At 46.3% G+C, this 19,214-nt stretch overlaps 1 protein-coding gene across 1 annotated transcript in view; it reads right to left on the minus strand.

Moving 5' to 3' along the window:
* Positions 1–18,429, minus strand: part of LOC146178794 (luciferin 4-monooxygenase-like) — a 65,661-nt gene extending 47,232 nt beyond the window's left edge. The window contains exon 1 of the mRNA XM_084578554.1: positions 18,329–18,429. Within this exon, the coding sequence (XP_084434680.1) occupies positions 18,329–18,358 (30 nt within the window). The 5' untranslated portion in view covers positions 18,359–18,429. The remainder of the gene's footprint in view (positions 1–18,328) is intronic.
* Between the last annotated feature and the right edge of the window lie 785 nt (positions 18,430–19,214).

Raw genomic sequence — 19,214 nt, forward strand, 5'->3', positions numbered from 1 at the left:
TCGTATGGCCTCGGTTTCATACCCCGCAGGTAATTCTAGTGCAAAATCTGTTACAACCTTTGCACGTAGTCCTTTCTAACATCTTTCCAACAAAAGTAAGTGCATCGTCGGTTCAAATTATCTTTGATGACATTTTCCCAAATAATGCGAAACACTTAGCACCTCACATTTTAAATGGATTATTAGAAGATCATTTACAAAGTCTTCCAGTTAGCATAACAATAGCAACGGATGCTTCTCAATTTAATGAAAAAGCCGGCGTTGGAATATACTGTCCGCTTTTAGACTGGGCTTTTTCAGTCCGTCTTCCGGATTTTACTCCAATTTTCCAGGCGGAGTTGCTGGCGGTGGTGCTTGCTCTGCGCAAACTAGACACAACATACTCAACAGTGGCTGTAATTACAGACTCTTATTCTTTGTGCTTGTCGCTTTCTTCGAATATGGATTCGCAAATTTTAAACACCTTTCTTTCATTGCTCCCCTCACATTTGAGGCTCATACATATAGTGTGGGTACCAGGACACAGCAATGTGACAGCCAATGAGATTGCAGACAGACTAGCCAAAGATTCTCTGAACGGCCCTGTATTGCCCATCCTCCCGGCAACAGCGTACATAACAGCAGCAAGATTTCGGCGGCGTGCCTTATTAAGCACGCAGTCTGGATCTATTTTATCCTCGGATGACTACCTGCACCTCAAGTATTCGTGGAATAGGAAATCATGTCAATCAAGGCAGACTGAGGTCTCTCTAACAAGGCTACGCTGTCGTATTCCGCCCCTAAATTTCTATATGCACAGGTCTGGTTTGGCGCTTTCTCCTGTCTGCGCATTCTGCGGGGAACCGGAAACAATAGACCATTTCTTGATATTTTGCCGCCGTTTTACCATGATGAGAAAACGGTACTTAGAGAAGCCGTTACAACAGCTGGGTCTTAATTTGAGCAGCCAAATTTTATTATCGTTCGGTGCCACCATGCTTGGGTACAGCCACAGGTATGTTTTCAACGCCATTCAAAACTTCTTAATAGAAACAAAACGTCTACCTGACTAATATGCTTTGAAGTTTTATTCTGTACATATAAATCTTACTATTCTCTTACTGCGTGCGTTAGTATTTACTATTATATATTTTGGTTTATCATATCTACATTTCCTTTTCTATTCCCTAGCATTTATTATTATTTTTTTTCCGATGTAGTTATACATCTCAAAATCTAATATCTCTGCACCCCAATTCTTGGCCGATCCCCCTATGTGGGTATGTGCCATCACATTAGAGGAGAACAACAACAACAAGTAGACGATAAGACGACGATAAGGTTGACGTGTATGAATGGCGAGGTTATAAAAAGGCGCGATGTTAAGAGGCAAGGGGGTGGAAGCCAGAGAAGCGGAGGCTCCGGGAGGTGAGGGACGCCTTGCCTGGGAGTGAGGCAACGCCGGCTGCTGTACCGGTGTCCTCATGTTCTACGGCACAGCATCGTAGACTCCCTGCTGCCCGAGCATTGAGCGACTACTCAGCCACCTGCTACGTCCAGGTGGCATCTCAAAAGCTCGTACCACCGTCCACCTGCATCGACCAGGATGTTCACCTCAACGCCGCCACGAACGCCAACGTTGCCTCAGCCCACGCCTCAACGGAAGGTCGTCTGTTGCGGCCAACAAGACCAACTAATTGCAAGCCGAACGCTACCTCGACACCGCCGGCATTGCCTGGACCCACGAAACGCGTCGTCCGCTTCGGACTGTAAGCTCGAAAATGGAACCCTGTCTTAGTGTGAAGCATCGTGACTATCATTAGTCTTTGTAGGTAGTGTGACTTTTTGTTAATATTTTGTTTGCGTGTTAGCGTCTGTGTATGTGTGCATTAAACGTGCGCCCGTGTGGGTACGGCTGGCGTCTAGTTCATGCTTGCGACCTGAGCGTTCTTCGGAGATCCGTGACAACAAGATAAGCAAATACTCCAAGGTTAAATTTTATCACTTCTGAAATACGAAGGATATTGACGTGAGAGTATAAAGAAGAAATGGCGGAATCCCTTGTTTTTAAAGAGAGTGACGACCCGAAGCCCACTGTGCTTTTGAGAAATTAGTAGCAGATGAAGTAAGTTTGGGGTAGGCCTGGCTCCTAGAAAGTATCAAGGCCAGTGTGCTGAGATTTTCGGAAGTAAAAACTGGTGTAAACTCTTCGTCCGAGGAAAGAATACGCTAGCAACCTTGAGGTGACTGTCGATCATCTGCTGCAGTGTAAGGAAGCAAATACAATAAATTAATGACCGTTCTCCTGGACTCCTGTACCTCTGGACAGTGAAGCAATAATTCACAAAGAACTGATGGCGTTAATTTAAGGTATTGGTACCCTATTAGGTAAATAAACGAGGCTATATCGCAGGTACCATCTTGCAGTGTAGGAATCATTTCTTGAATAAATTATCAGTGGTCAGAAATCATAGCCCATTATAGTGCTTAATATCGTTTCGCATTATGTCAAAAAGTTTGTCAGCGCCTCCCTATGAGCACAGGCCAAGTTTAGCACATTTTTTTTGTCATTACAGTCTGTACGTCAATACTCACATGGTTGCGTTATTTACTCTCGCATTAATAAGTGCTATCATGAGCATGCTCTGGATGACATGTTTTGATTGCTTTGAGACTAGAGTAACACATCGTAGGTGCGCATTTCAGCATAGAAATTGGGAATGACGTTTACTGACAGGTAAGTTGTAACAACACCTAAAGTTACGCGTGGCTTTCACATTCCGGACTCTGTGAACGAAATACCGTACGTCATGCTTACCTTCCCTGCGAGCATGAACTCAATCAAGGTGTAAAGCGCTTCGATAACTTGAATGAATAAAATGACGGTATAGAAAAACGCAGTTTAACAGCTGACAAACCACTAATCAGATCTGCTCTCGAGGATACACTTCTAACGGGGTCATTTTATCTCATCACCTACATTTTTAAATTACAATTCATTTATAAGATGGCTGAAACACACCTGGAGCCATTATGGTCACAGGTTTTTACCATAGTGACATGCGCATGCACGCTTTAGGAATGTATTCATTGTCTCTTCGACGACATGCAAATATGAGGAATAATTCTACAGGAAATCGCCCACAGGTCAACCAGTGTTCAAGCGCCCATCTCATTAAGGATTCCTTCCACGTGTGTGAGCAACAAGTTTACCCAGAGAAGGTACTTCATTTCTTTGCGTCTACAGATCCTTTCAAGTTTTCGTTCTCATATATATTAAACGTTTCGGTACATTCAGTGTCGGCCACTCAGTTACAGAAATAACGGTCTGACCACGTTTCGTATTGCTGCTGTTTTATTCAAATGCCACCCAATGGACCAGCCCCTATAATATCTCTAGAGAAAACATCAGTACGACAACGTTGAACGAATGGTTTAACGATCTCCTTCGCGTGCGGGGGTGCTAAGTTCGATCCCCTGTGCCACTGTAGGGGCATCCAACGTTGATAAAACGGAAACAAGATTTCCGCTTGCCTGGTGATCGGATTATCAGGAGTGGCATGTTAGGGAAATGGGTCAGTGAAGCTAACACCTGTAGTCAAAATATCTTATGCCATGATACTACTGGGAAAGCAGCCATTGCAATATAAAAACTACATCATTATTATGATCAAAAGCACTTGCAGTAGTTGTAAAGAAGTGAAGAAGTAACGTCTTGAGGAGCAGATCAAAAAATCGTGACGTAGCGAATTATAGGCAAGATTCTGGCTCGTGATAAAAGCAGTAACACGCCACCCCCTTTAGTTGTGAAAAGGGTTACGAGACCATGCCCATCACACAATCTGGACCTCGCGTCTAGTGAATTTCACGTTTTCGGCCCCCTGAAGGAGTTCCTGGCATGTCAGCGACTCACGTACAACGAATTTCACGTTTTCGGCCCCCTGAAGGAGTTCCTGGCATGTCAGCGACTCACGTACAACGAAGACAAGACAGTAGTCCGAACGGGGTTGCACTGCGAGCCGGACGAATTCTATCACAGAGGGATTTCGAGTTCAGTGCTGGAGTGCGCTCTAAGAACTGGAACTCCGATTTCAGGAGTAAAACAGCCTAATTACTCCTACAGATCTCTCTACTCGTGCCATATACGAGGATAAGTAAAATGGCCTTTTACTCTTCCAAGAAAAAATGAGTAAAGTGACCGTTCCACTCCTGCAAACTTTGATAGAGTTAAAGTTTGTTTCTTGCGATAAACAAATTATAACTTTCCGTACCCCACATGTTTCGATCGTTGCTTAGGCAGCACAAGCGTCGGTATTGGACACTGAAGCAGGCAGCCATGTACATTTTTCTGCCTGCGTAGGCAGTATAAGCTTTATCACACTTCGAAACACGCGCAAAACGTATTCCGCCGTAAGAACAAATACAGCTGGAACACCCGATGGTTGCAGTATTATTTCTGATGTTCCAATCGTCCCAAATATACAGCTCAATTTCCGAGTGAAAAGCTGAATTGTCATATATTTTCGTGCAGTTGCGGAACAATTACAAGCTCGTAACACGCACAGGACGAATTAAGTTCTGTCTTCGTGGATCTCCATGAAAACAAAGAGGTGCATGAAAGTATTTTATAGGTACATATACTTCGGGGTTTCGATTTATTTTTTGGCACGTCAGACAGCACCGACGCCTTGTTTTGATGACACGTATATGTCGTACGTCGGGTTTTAATTAGTTCCACATATCCGATCTATTTCACGCGAGGCTTTAGAATAGGAATTCGTACGTACCACGGATACGATGCGGTGTACGGAAATCCAAGACACAATCGCACAAGTGCGTCGAGCGGCTGGTATCTTTAGCCACGGGTTTTCGCGTATGCACATCGGCAGAAATGGGGCGATTGTGGTGCAATGAGTGTGTACTAGCTTCGATCTGCTTCAACAGCAAACTGTCATAGTTCATCCTGTATAGATGTGGCGCGCGTTAAAAACAGCACGTCTTATTTTAATATACAAGCCGCTTAGCTGCAGCGTTTTACTGCAAATTTAGTGCTGGCGGTTTTTGTGCTAACATATTATTTTCCGAAGTCCGACGCGGCCTATATTCCGGTCGTGTAAGCGCGGTGATATGTTTTATCAGCTCAATCTCGAATCTATATGGGGCAGATGTCTGAAGGGGTGTGGGTATTATGTGGAAAAATAATCTAAGGTGCGTAGAGTAGTACATATATGTGTAATTGCCTGTATGTACCTTTTATAAGGGTAATAACAAAAATAGAGCCAAATACTTTCTTTTTTTTTGCCCCCGTACATTTTGAGTTATGAGCTTGCTTGAACGTTTCTCTGCTTTCACTGTTGGCTATTAGAAAATACTGGCCTAACAAGGCTACTTACCATGGCTGCTTTATTCATGTGCCCTGTACCTGTCCCTATAACATGTCTGTAACGAAAAGATTTGCATAGAAGGCATGCCTGAATAACTTTACTATTCCGTTTGCAGGAGAGATGTGTGGGATTCGAGTTTCTGTGCCTCCCGGTGGCCATCGGTGGTACGAGCGGTACAATATCGTCCCTGGCATGATGTTTGAATTACATGGTTTGGCATGATACGTAAATTTGACATGTGTAAAGTAAGTACCTTGCGTTTTGGCATTGTTTTGCCAAAGCAGCCCTTGCAACCCGCCATGACGGTGCACTGGTTAAGGCATTCGACTGCTGCGCTCGAAGATGCCGGAGCAAAATGGGGTTCTTTGACGTACATTGACATCGCACAGCACACGGGCGCCATCTTTTCGCCTCCATTCAAAAGCGGCCGCGGCGGTCGCTTTTCGATGGAGGCGAAAATCAAGGCGTTCGTGGGCTGTGCGATGTCAGTGAACGTTAAAGAGCCCCAGGTGTTCGAAATTTTCGGAGCCCTCCACTACGGCGTCTCCATTAGCCTGTGAGTCGCTTTTGGACGTTAAACCTCATAAACTAACCAAACGAAAGTAGCCCTTGCAATATAAAAATTTGTGATTGTTATCATCAGTAGAACGAGGAGCATTTTCTAAAGAAATGAAACAATGTTCAAGTTCAGAGTAGCTGGTCAGGTAATTGCTGACTCATCGAAATGTGTCTAAAAATTGGACTACAAATAACAGAAGTAGCCCGCTATTCCCTTTAGCTACGAAAAGGTGGTACAGAAGATGCGCAATGTTAGATCCGTTACGTAGCCATTTTTTTTTGCGCATGAAGGTCGCTGCCAATGGAAAGTAGAAGGATGAAATTGATTCGATGGATTCTGATACTGAAGGAGGCTGAAAGATGACATGCAGATGCAACAATCAGGTTAACGCATAAAATGGCAGAGTCCGTGGAATTATTTGTACGAGAGGAAAGAGCCCAAGAAAAACAAATATGCTTAAGTAAAGCTTTGGCTAGGGCTACTTGCTTATAGATAAACAATCATCTGTTTTCTTTGTCCCATGCCTTTTTTTCCATCCTTGAAATCAATTTTAACTATGAGCCGACAAGCCCAGACCAGTAGTACACTTAAGTATAAGGAGTTGAAGTGGATATTTTACGAATATATGAAGTCGACGGTGCTCATTTCAGGCTAGGTTTGAAACCTAACGTTACCAGAAGTATGAATGGCTTCCATCAAGGCCTTAATGGGTCCCGGCTGCGAAAAGCAAGGCGAAAAGCAAGGCGCCCTTGTGCTGTGCGACGTAGTAGTGCACGTTAAAGAACCCCAGGTGGTCGAAATTTCCGGAGTCCTCCACTACGGCGTCTCTCATAGCCTGTGTTGCTTTGGGACGTTAAACCCCACAAACCGACCGACCGACCGACCGACCGACCGACCGACCGACCGACCGACCGACCGACCGACCAGCCAGCCAGCCAGCCAGCCAGCCAGCCAGCCAGCCTAATCGTTTAAGGAAGCAGTTAGATATCGCTACCAATACCTGCCAATAGGGGGCGGATGAGATTAAGAAGTTTGCAGGGGTCAAGTGGATGCAGCTAACACAGAACCGGGTTAATTGGAGAAATATGATAGAGGCCTTCACCCGCCGGGGTGGCGCAGTGGTTACGGCGCTCGACTACTGTTCCCAAGGACGCGGGATCGAATCCCGGCTTCGGCGGCAGCTTTTCGATGGAGGCGAAAAGCAAGGCGCCCGTGTGCTGTGCGATGTCAGTGCACGTTAAAGAACCCCAGGTGGTCGAAATTTCCGGAGTCCTCCACTACGGCGTCTCTCATAGCCTGAGTTGCTTTGGGACGTTAAACCCCACAAACCAAACCAAACCATTCACCCTGCAGTGGGTATAGTCAGGCTGATGATGATGATGATGACCAATACCTCCTAGCTGACTGTGAGCTTGGCTGTGTGTTGGATGAAACTCTCTGCAACTAAATACAAATAAGTGGCTTAAAAAGTTCGTAAAGCCTGAGCTTGCAATCTAGCATTTTACCAGGGTTCAAATGCAGAAAAATGAAAGAGTGCCATTCCCTGAAAGGCTCAGGACGCTTGTTCACGTGAACAATGAATTACGGTCTTCTTAAACCAGATGGTTCTACCATCTGGAATGTCCCACGTGCATTGCAATGACATTAGCCTTTGCGAAAAAAAGTAAAAAGAAACTGACGCTGTCGTCATCAGAGCTGGCTGCTTTCCTGTCTATAGAAATAAATATATATACACAATCTAAAAAATGTAGGGAACTCGCTAAACACTTGTGAAAAGTTGCCAGGGGTTGTAGCTATGCTCAAAGTTCTACATATGCCCTATGTTTTGTCAGATACGCTGGGCATAATTAATACAAAAGATATACACAAAAAGCAAATGATATATATATATATATGGTTGGTCTAGTTTGTGGGGTTTAACGTCCCGAAGCAACGCAGGCTATGAGAGGCCGTAGTGGAGGACTCCGGAAATTTTGACCACCTGGGGTTCATTAACGTGCACTGACGTTGCACAACACACGGGCGCCTTGATTTCGCCTTCATCGAAAAGCGGTCGGCGAGGCCGGGATTCGATCTCGCTTCCTTGGCAACAGTATTTAGACGACGACGAAGTGAAGAGTGCAGGAGCGAAGGAGAAGACGAAGAAGAGAGAATAAAGCTGGGCGTTCGACAGATCCCGTGAGTGTTACGACTTTTCATTTTATATTTCACTTATTTCCCGTTTTGTTTCCTTTCCTCTACCCCTCAAATCATTTTTTTATGCAAGTATAGTTTAAAAAATAATAAAAAATAATAATAATAAAACCATTCTTTGCTACCCAATTTTTGGCCGATCCCCCACTGTGGGTATGTGCCATAAGTTATTTGGACAACAACAACAACAGAACGGCAGTGTCTCTGCTTGTTCTCCGTTACAATGGTGCAGTCAACCAACTTCGGGCCCGACCCGACATCCTTGACCTGCTCCTCCTTCGAAGCGGCCGGGCAGTGACATTACCGGCTCACTCGGCACCCAGAACGTCTATTCCGACTGAGAACGGCGTTTGTGCCTCCGTCCGGGACGTATCCGCCACTTCAGCCTCAGCGCTTGGCCGCGTCTCGATGTCCTCTGGGTGCCCAGTTCCACCGGTACCGCTTCCGGAGTTCCGTGGCTTTTCAGATAACGCCGAAGCGTGGGTTGAACTTGTCGACGCTGCTGCCCGGCGTTCCGCCTGGACTGCAGCTACCACGCTCGCCGTCGCGGAAGACCATCTCAGTGGTGCCGCCTGCACCTGGCACCAGTACGAAGGCCGCCGATACACCACTTGGGCGGCCTGAACCTATGCTCTTCTTACCGCGTTAACAACCCTGGCCAGTGCACACGACGCTAAACTCACGACGACGAGATCGCAGCGCCAGGTTCCAGATAGAGACGTCGTCCTTTACATTTATGATAAGGTCCGTCTTCTTCAGGCCTGCGAAATCGAGTGGCCCGCGTCCGCAGCCAAAGAGTACATCATCGACGGGCTTCACGATGCCACCCACTCATCGATTATGTCCACACTGGACACTGACAGCCTTTCCATCTTTGTCTAGCAAGCGGCCTCTTTGCATGACACCGCCAGTCGCCGCGGGATCAATGCTGCCGCCGGGACATCTGCCGCAGCACCACAGCAACGCCGTGGTTGCTTTTCGTGCAGAAACATGGCCACATGTACATGCCCACGCATACAATTCCAGAATAACCCTCTTCCCTTCCTGCCGGTGCATGTCGACGGCATTGGGGAGCTGAACGCACTGGTTAACCCAGGCGCTCAGCGAACGGCATTGCTTTAACGTCATGCACTGGGCCCGCTGAGTCAATTGATCTCGTCTCCACTGCAAGGCCTGGGGGGAAGCGCCGTTCCCGTTGGTGCAGTCTATATCTGCATCCCGACTGAGGCTGGCAGCAAGGTCCTGCTGGCCGTCCCGGTGTTTGCGGACTTGCCTGCTGACCTCATCATGGGCGCAGACTATCTCATGTCCGGGGACGTGGCTTTGTCAATCGAAAACGGGGAAGTACAGCTCCGCTCATGCCGTACCGCCCCTAGGCCGCCCGTGGACGAGCATGCTAAAGGGGAATCTTCCGGTCCTCAAACCTTGAGTGACCTGCTGCACCGGCACAGCTTTCTGGTACTAACTTGATTCTACCGCATATTAACCGACAATCATCCGCCCATAACGATTCCGCTGTGGCACTACGCAGAGCGTGAGCGAACGGTCATCGCTGACCAGGTACGTGACATGCTGGCTGCTGGCGACGTAAGACCCTCCTCGAGCCCTTGGGTAACCCCTGTTGTTCCCGTACGCACGAAAAACGGCACTCTGAGGTTTTGCGTCGACTACAGAGAGCTCAATAAGCACACAATCGCAGACTCTTATCCTCTTCCCCATACCGACGACACAATTGATGCTGTCCGACACGCGAAATACTTTTCATCCCTCTATCTGCGCTACGGTTATTGGCAGACCAACGTCGCCGAAGAGGATTAACATAAGACTGCTTTTCGCACCCCTACCGGGCTGCACGAGTTCAATCGCATACCTTTCGGGCTACATACAGCTTCAAGCTCTTTCCAGCGTGCTATAAACATGGTTCTTGGCTCTCTCAAAGACCACGCCTGTGTGATCTACCTCGATGACATTTTGGTCATCGGCGGCATCGAAGATGAGCATCTCCGGAATCTGGATAATGTTATTGTCCTGTTATACCAAGCTGGCTTCCGGCTAAACTGCGAGAAGTGTAAGTTTCGCCTCTTGGAGATCTCCTACCTCGGCTACAAACTTTCTGCGGAGGGCATTCACCCGCTCCCAGAGCGCATAGCGGCCGTCACAAATTACCTCACACTTGACAGTGTGAAGCAGCTGCAGACGTTCATTGGCACGGCTTCCTATTTACGGAAATTCGTAGCCTATTTTGCCACCACAGTAGCTCCCCACACTAATTTGTTAAAGAAGGGCGAGAACTTTATATGGGGTGAACAGCAGCAATGAGCCTTTCAAGCGCTCAAAGATCAACTGACTCAGTGCCCAGTACTTAGCCACTTTGGAAAAGACTGGCACACTGAAGTGCATACTGACACCAGCAAGGTCGCCCTGGGGGCGGTTCTTCTCCAGTGCGACTCACAGGGTTCTCAGCACGTCGTTGCATACGCTAGTCGCAAACTGCCCGCTGCCGAAAGCCATTACCACTCCAACGAGTTAGAATGTTTGGCAGTGGTCTGGAGTGTCGACGATAAGTTTCACCACTACCTTTTCGGACGGAAATTCACCATCGTAACGGATAATTTCGCAATCGCCTGGATGTTCACGAAGCAGCACCTCAAGCACAAGTTCGCTTGGTATTGGGCTCGGTGCCGTCCTCACCCAATGTAAGCCTGGTTTTAGCGAGTATGTGGTGGTGTACGCCAGCCGAACACTGATGAAAGCAGATTCTAATTGTTCTGTAACAGAAAGAGAAGTTTGGCCATTATTTGGGACACTGGAAAATTATTTCCCTATGTGTATGGCCAACCGTTCTATGTTGTGACCGATCACTAACTACGCTTTGTGCTGGCTGGCCTCTCTGAAAGACCCATGCGGCCGCCTTGCTCGCTGGGTTCTCCGTCTCCAGGAGTATGACATTCATGTCATTTATCGATCAGACTTGAAGCATACGGACGCGAACGCTCTTTCTCGCTCGCCTTTGCCTAGTGGTTCTTTGTCTGCCCCGTCTGTGCTTACGATTTCTGGACCCTTGCTACTGTTGACATGGCCACCGAGTAGCGGAACGACCCGCGGATCAGTGCACGTTTAGACATTTTTTCAAGTCCTACTCCAGGTTGCTCATCCAGACTACTAGTCCGGCAAGCCCACCACTTCTCCATCCGCGACGGTCTCCTCTATCGCTGTTATTTGCTTGATGGATGGAAATGGCTTCTAGTCATCCCACGTCATCTCCGCGCCGACATTTGTGCTGCGTTCCATAGTGACCCACAGTGCACCTACGGTGGCGTATTGAAAACCTACACGCGCCTCCACCTGCGATTTTACTGGCGTGAATGTACCGCTTTGTACATTTCGTGCGCACTTGCGAATCTTGTCAACACCGAAAAACTCTTCAGAAGTCCCCTGTTTTGTTGCAGCCGTTACCTTGCCCAGCTCATTCGTTTGACCTCATTGGCATAGATCTCAATGGCCCTCTTCCTACTACTCCCGCTGGAAACCGGTGGATTATCATGGGATTATCATGGCATTAGACCATCTTACCCCTTTACTCCCTCTGCGGACATTCAGACCCATACGATCACAACTAGACAGGGACTCAGTATTTCACAAGATAACAAGCGCCCAGAAGCGAAAGGTATAGCACAATCCTGCAAGAAAAGTCCAATTCCCTTTTTCTAAATGTTATTGGCAATGAACCATCCACTATTCCGTCTTGCCAATAACCATCGCAGGCACAATTTTTTTTTTTCATTTCGAACTTTCTCTCTAACCAATGCAATATCTAGTTGCTGTAGTTTTCTTTTTTGTTTTCGCTTTTGAGATTACTTGTGTGCACGGTAGGAGTTTCTTATAAATCGGTGTGGAAATACACTGCGCTTCAATCATGGAAGCAATGCAAGAAATCTGCATGTCTACCGAAAGGACGCACAAGGAATTATTGCGTAAAAAGTACACAACACACCACAGGCACGGATAAAATCCCTGTTCATAATGTGAATGAGAAGTGTACACCTTCAGATATGTAACGCTGATTCTTGTGAGGTAACCGGCAGCAGCTCTAGCAGTCAGTACTTCGGCTGTTATTTGAACATTGGCCCTAATTACAGTGCATTGTGGCGATCGTCAGGTACGTTTACGACTCAAGTGCTTTGGTATCCCTACTAGCCATTCGACCTCGTAAAGAAAATGCGGCTTGGAGATGCAAATACTGGCGCTGGATTGAATAAGTAATGAGGTTCGCGACCCGAAGAAACGTCCGAAACATCGGAACATGGTACGCAGAGATGCATGGAGATGGTAACTGTGCAAATAACTCTGTGGGAATTACCAAACAGAATAGTTTCGAGACTTCACTAATAACATAAAATTCAACGAGGAGTGCTCGCTTGTTTCCTGTTATGGCGAAAAGCACGATGGAAATTATCTAATATCAACAAATGTGTCGTCGCGTTGTAACATGCAACGACTGGGCTGCAGTCATTGTTGCGCTGGATATTGCATGTGACTGTAACACGCAATCTTGTTTACGAGCAGAGTTTTCCTGTATGCGTGGCGCTCTGAAAAGTAAGCGTTCGTACGAGTAATAAACCACCCCTGCTGCTGCCCCCACCCCCCTCAACAAAAGAGAAACAACGGACCAAAGCCACATGGTTAGGCTGAATGCAGATTACGTGTGCGCAAGCACCTCGGTTTTCACTTAGCTTTTGGGTCGTGCATACTCACAGATACTCAGTCGCAATTTGCCACATTAAGCGAACAGATATACGAAGCGCCGCTTTAACGAAGCCGTATGACCCTGCCTGCACGGAATAGGAGAAGCACGTCTGACCTGATGTGGAAAGGTCACGTCGGGTTCAATTCCCATCGCAAAACATCTGGCGAATTTGGCAGCTTGTGCCGATTCGGCCATGTCTTGCGGTCAAGTGACAAACAAATTGCCTACACAAACAAGAGCGCGTCGCGCGCGTCATTGCTTTAAATGCCTCGAGGGTTCAGGCATGACGCAAAGGCTAAGTAGCATAGCGCAAGCTCCAATACTCGCAAATTATAAATTTTACTCGCGCGTTTAAATAAATAAATAAATAAATAAATAAATAAATAAATAAATAAATAAATAAATAAATAAATAAATAAATAAATAAATAAATAAATAGTACAAATAAAGCGAGTGGCCCCCGCTTCGACGAGTACTGCCGAGCTCTCCGGCGCGGGAAACTACAGCTTACATAGATGACTTGAGAAAAGTGTCATATCTTGTACTTATTTTACTGGCCCAGCGTTTCAGGAGTTTAGGCACAGTTGTTGAAGCGACGTAGGTAGAGGAAGCGCTTGGCCAGAAGGGTGACGGCCTTTTACTTCGTTCTTATGCTCAGTTCAAAGTCCGTTCCAAGAGTTGCGTTATGGAGGCATCCCGCCAAGCGATAAGAATCAGGAAGAAGACGTGTCTATGAATTTCTACTCGTCAGGTTGAGTGTAGCCGTGCTTTGCGAGCCTGTGGGCCGTTGTGCCGGTAGTTTACGCGGCATTAAGCATTGTGACCTTCCAGCTGAGTGGCCAAGTGGCCATTGATAGTCACCTCCTTTGTCCACCAGCAGAGGTACGTAAATATTCGTTGCTGTCTGTAAGTGAGAGGTGGATCGTGTCGTAATTTGGATGTGATGCGTCATCGGCTGTACAAAGTGCAATTCATTCACAGCAGCGTTTTGTTGAATGGCTCCGGCAACCTGAGAGGTACGGCTGGGTAATGGGGTCATACATAATCTGGTAGCGAATGGTCGCTGTTTGATCGCACTGATAGAAGCTGCTTGTTTAGCTTGACAGGAAATGAGGCGGCGGCTTCTGTTCAAATGCACTGCCTTTTACAAACTTATCCACGCTGAATCTCCTTCCGACTTCCAAGACTTTAAGGTGTGAAGATAGGCAGAAAGCTTATCCTTAATTGCCTTTTAATATTGAACGACGTCGCAAGTACTCTACTATACCAAAGAGACGCCTGTAATGTAGCCTGGTCAGAGAAGGACGGTACTCCTAAGGCACCTTTATGGCACCGTTCCATTTAACGCGGCAGCTGTAAAGGTCACATTCGGCTGAAAACTTGTTGGCGTCGCGTCGAGAAAATTCTGATTAGCAGTTTGGCTCTGAAATTAAAATTTCTTGGTCAAGTGCTGGAATGGAAACTCTCCACCTCGGGCTGCATGCCGGGTACGCTATCTCCGCACCATCAAAGAACGTTGTTGCCTAATACTCATAAGGGGCAGCGAAGTGTTCCTTAGTTTTTCGATGCATCCTAAACGTATCTTGGCGTACACATGCCCTGAAACAACACTCGACTCCCAGGCTAATTTTACAAGATGCGATGTCGCCCTAATGACAACATTTTAACGACTTGGAGGAATTGCGACACAGCTGCATATCATAGAGGTCTCACCTGTCGTAAATATTTATAAACTTCATGTCTCCCTGCATTTTGACAAAGCATATGACTCTTCGCTATCCACCAATGTCAACTTAATAACGCACGTGCTCCGAGACACCCTCCGCTGGATGTGCGGCGTCGCTTGAGGGTGTGTGCTCAACTGATTGTGGCGATGCAAAACGCGAAGAGGATGCTGGGAAAAAGGAAAACTAGAACACGAAGTCTCTTTGCCGGTAATACTCTCATATAGTGCGGTCGTTGATTTGGGTGCAGCTTTTTCATGCTTCATTAAAACAACACTGGCGAACAATTCGCCTCCGCGGGATGGGTCGTTGTGCGGTACTCTTATTACAGCCTCGTGTTTCCGGGATTCTGCGCTTAGATTTTAACTCGTGGAGGGCCAGCGTCGCCAGAAGAAACATCTGCATGAGTCACATGATGAAAGCGCGCTCGTGATGTTAGACATGCGTGCGCGAATACTTCGCGTACGTGTATACACCGGCAAACCGTCTTAGCATAGCCCCCTTTATACACTCTGTGCCTGTCAACTCCGCGCTCCGCGGCCGTCGCCGCCGCTCCTACTCCGTTGACAAGTTACGCCGCTGGCTGTCGAGAGATGGCGAAAGCGACGTAGGGTCACCTTCGCCAGGCGAGTGCCGGGTGCGCCGTGTTGCAAAGCGGTCCGGATAGCCACGCGCTGCCGCTGTCTCGCTGTTTCGTGGACTGTTTTGCTGTGTGCAAGGTCATGCTTCTACTTTTCTCTGCCTTCGGGTGCTGCAGGAATACAGCATTGCACCAACTGGTAAGTGCCAGCTTTGCTTTGTCCTTCCGGCGATCGCTGCGTAGTATTCAGCTGCTTTGAGGCTTGTAAAAATAGTGACAGCACTAATGTGTTTATTAAGCGTCAATACTGCAATAGTAAAGTTAGATGCGCACCTGTGCTTTCTGAACTACAATGCTAATTGCTTCCCTGCCTAACTCGTCTGCGTAGTGTGTTAGTGTGCTCCTGCAAAGTTTTTTTTTTGCAGTACACGCTAATTACGAAAATTTGTGATAAAATAGAAACGCAAGATTTACCTATTGTGAAGATGACTACTTTAAAGTGAGTTAAACCAAATCTTGCTAAGCCTATATTAGTTTCCCTTCTCGCACTCAACCGCATTAAGGTCTGTGAGAAATAATGACAGCACCAGAAGTATATTTATTACGCGTCAGTAAGGTAATAATATTAAATGTGCACGTGTATTTTCTGGACTGCGATGCGAACTTCCTCCCTGGTTAGCTCGTCTGTGTGGTATGTTACATGTCCTCCAGCGCAGTATTATTTGTTTCGCTAACTGCGCAATTCTGTGAATAAAATATAAACACGAGCTTTGTTTATTGTGACGATTATTTTGGAGTGATCGAAACAGAAAGATGCAACGCGTATATTTGTCTTTCCTTGTTTTTCTAGTTAAAAAAAAATAAAAAATACGTTTGTACGATGCGCTGAATCATTGAAAGTAACAGTTGATACCAAAAATTGTTCTTACAGATCTCAATGGGCATACTGCGATGCAGTTGTTCCAATCATCTGTAAATCAAGCTGGCTTCTGAAGTGCTATCAGTGACAGCAGTCACCGCGAACTTTTTCCCCTACTTGTGGCAGCTATTCATCACACCACTTCTACATGGTACTCTTGAAGCACAATTGCTGTTGTGAAATGTGTAAATAAATGCTGGTGCCTTTCTTCTTAAATTTTGTTTTATTGCAGCATAGACTAGCATTGTAATTTTTCTATTACCATTGGTGCTAGCGGAGCAGTCATGCAGTTTTTCGAGCCATGCGCAATTTCTTGAAACTGCCTGACATAAAATGTCATATAACGTTGGTGTTATTGCCTAACAAGTATCATGATCACTTGTTACGCTTAGTGGATGTCGGCCTTACAAGTAAATATGCTGAATATGCACGACTCATGCTTAGGAACAGTTATCCCGCTAGCGAATAACAGCGCTCCCGTCCCGCGCCGACATTCGTAGCCGTGCGCCTCGCCTCCTACGTCAGCGGCGCCCTCAGCGAGGTGACCGCGCAACTTTACTCGACGGCGCCGCTCTATTGTTCGCGCGGCGCGTTGACAGGCACAGAGTATAAAGGAGGCTATGCGCCTTAGTAACAAAGTAGCAGACGTAGATGGGAAGCTGCAAGGCATGCAAATGACTTTAGGTATACTTCTTTCGTGTTGAATGTGGCAACTGGTTCGAGCATGGATCTTGTGCACCGATCATCGACGAATTACACTGTTGGCCATCGGAATGAACGTGCCGGAAAAAAGATTCATATCTTCTACCATTTACCATATGTGGTGTGGTTTGCATCGTCAGAATATTCGAGTCTGGGTAACATGAAAAGATGGATCCCTATATTCTTTTTCCCATGGTGATGCTAGCTGCCCTTTAGCACTTTCCAGGTCACAGAGGAAATATTGTGATTTTCAGATCTACTTTCTTTCGGTCGGTATACTAATAAGAAGGGGCATCGGAGTTTGGTTATGGCTTGCCGCCACTGGGATGTTGTCAGTCGGAGTAATTGATAGAGTGATCCTCCCAAATGCACGGTTGGAGGCTAGGAGACTGCAGCGCAGCTTGTGTCATAGAGAAACCTGTGGAAGCTGCAAGCGTTTCCTGTGGCATCTGGTGTAGAGTGGAATTCGGTAGAGAATGCCTGAGAACATTGGTACTTCCGCTCCAATGCGTGTTGATGGGTCGTTTAGGACTTGAGTGGGTCGACATTTCCGGTGTAGCGCGTACGAATAAAAAAAGCGCTCTGTTGGAGGAACGGGTGCACAGAATTCGAGCATCCTGGCTGGCGTTGAAGATGTAAATGTTTATCTGGAGATGTACGTTTAGAAAAGGACGAAAACCGACGATACTCGCGAAAAATAGAGCGCCGGTCACAAATGGACTAATTGAAATTACAGAAAAGCATCGAGGCACTCTGGGTTGCTGTCCCAATGAAAATTTCCTCATTTGCGTACGTAACTGAGAACACTGCCGGCTACGAGCTCGCAACTTCACGAACAGTTACGTTCAATGCAGAATCACCCCTCTATGATAGCGATTATTCGCAAAATGAATACGAGTGTATCATGAGCATGGGAAAAGCAACTAGGACGTTCGACGCGACTAGGAGAAAACTATCTGCTGAATGAGGCGAGAAAAAGAACAGAGTTATTGAAGAAGTAAGCACTAATTCTTGTAGAATATTATTTTCCAAGGGAATAAAGGAATCGTGAACAAAAACGTTCGATCTTAAATCAGGTAGGTGCTGATACTTGTAGGTCGCATCTAATTTCACGCTTGCGCTGGAAAGCAAAAGGAATCGTATGTGAACAGATATTTTGAGAGAATAACTGCAAAAAAAAGCTTTTTGTTGGATTAATAGGTCGGCTGACATTTGATAAATTATAACGCGTAGAATGGCACGAGTAGTAGACGTGATTAACCTATGCCTTGCTTCCTCAGTTTTGCCTGTTTCGTGACTTTCAAGTTAACATGCCTCACAAGGTAATGAATTCGTTAGTATGCACAGTATATTATACATATTGAAAGTCCACTGATAATGAAAGCTAAGTACTTCTCGGATCAAGTAATGCAAACAAATGCTGTTTGCAGATAACACCTCAGTCCAGCACTTAGTGCAGCGAACCATAACCGTCACAAGAACTAAAAAATGTATTTCCAGATTTAATACTCTATCTACGAGAAGATCGCAAAGAAGGTTACCTGGACCATTGTGTACAGCTGACCTTTCATTCGTGTTGCTTGGAGCAGACTGCTTGGAAACCTGCTAAACTGGGGCGTTCGCTTTGACCCTGGTAGACGTGGCGGATAACAAAACTGTTTGACGCACCTGTGCGCAACGGGATTCGGTAATTTCGCTGGCTCTCCATTTATTTTTTTCTCGGTGATTTCCCAGTCGGGAAGGACAGGTGGCTGGACGGCAGTGCTTTGTAACTAAAAATCAAAAATTACATCCTGCCAGTCTACAAATGCCGCGGTGGTTGACACATGTCAGGTCGTAGCAGACAAATAACCCAGGCATATTACTCACTGCCACGCTCCGTCAAGCAGCAGTCATTCTCGGGTACAAAATATCTATCTCGTGTGAGGCCCATAGTTTATCTGATCACTCATTAAGAAAAATTACAGAATAAGCTTACGTCTCCTGAGGTAAAAAATAACTATGGAAAGGAAACCAGCCCTAAGGTGTTCGTTTACTCCAAGAGAGAGACGACACCGACGTTGTTTGGAAACAACTCAATAATTGAAGTAAAGAGTGCAGTGTATAATGAATGAAATAACCGCACATAACATTCATCGCCCAAGTTGTGAAATGGCAGATGGTTTGATTATTATCTTCGTACACTATGTAAAAAAAAGCACCCTTGCCTGCCCATAACTCACACCCCCAAGAAAAGGGTGCCTTGAGGTGCTGATGCACCTTTTTATTGGGTGCAGCAAGTGGCACTGCGCCAAACAAAGGGCGCATCAGTACCTCAATGCACCCTATTTGGTAGGTTGTGATTTACAGACACGAAAAGAACCTTTAAGGGTGCGATATGTGGACGCCATACTTCAAAAACGTCTGGCAGTGTGCATAAAGGAGTTA

This window comes from Amblyomma maculatum, chromosome 9, assembly GCF_055883805.1.
Source record: "Amblyomma maculatum isolate TAMU_Amacu chromosome 9, ASM5588380v1, whole genome shotgun sequence".
In the NCBI taxonomy this organism is placed as follows: Eukaryota; Metazoa; Arthropoda; class Arachnida; order Ixodida; family Ixodidae; genus Amblyomma; species Amblyomma maculatum.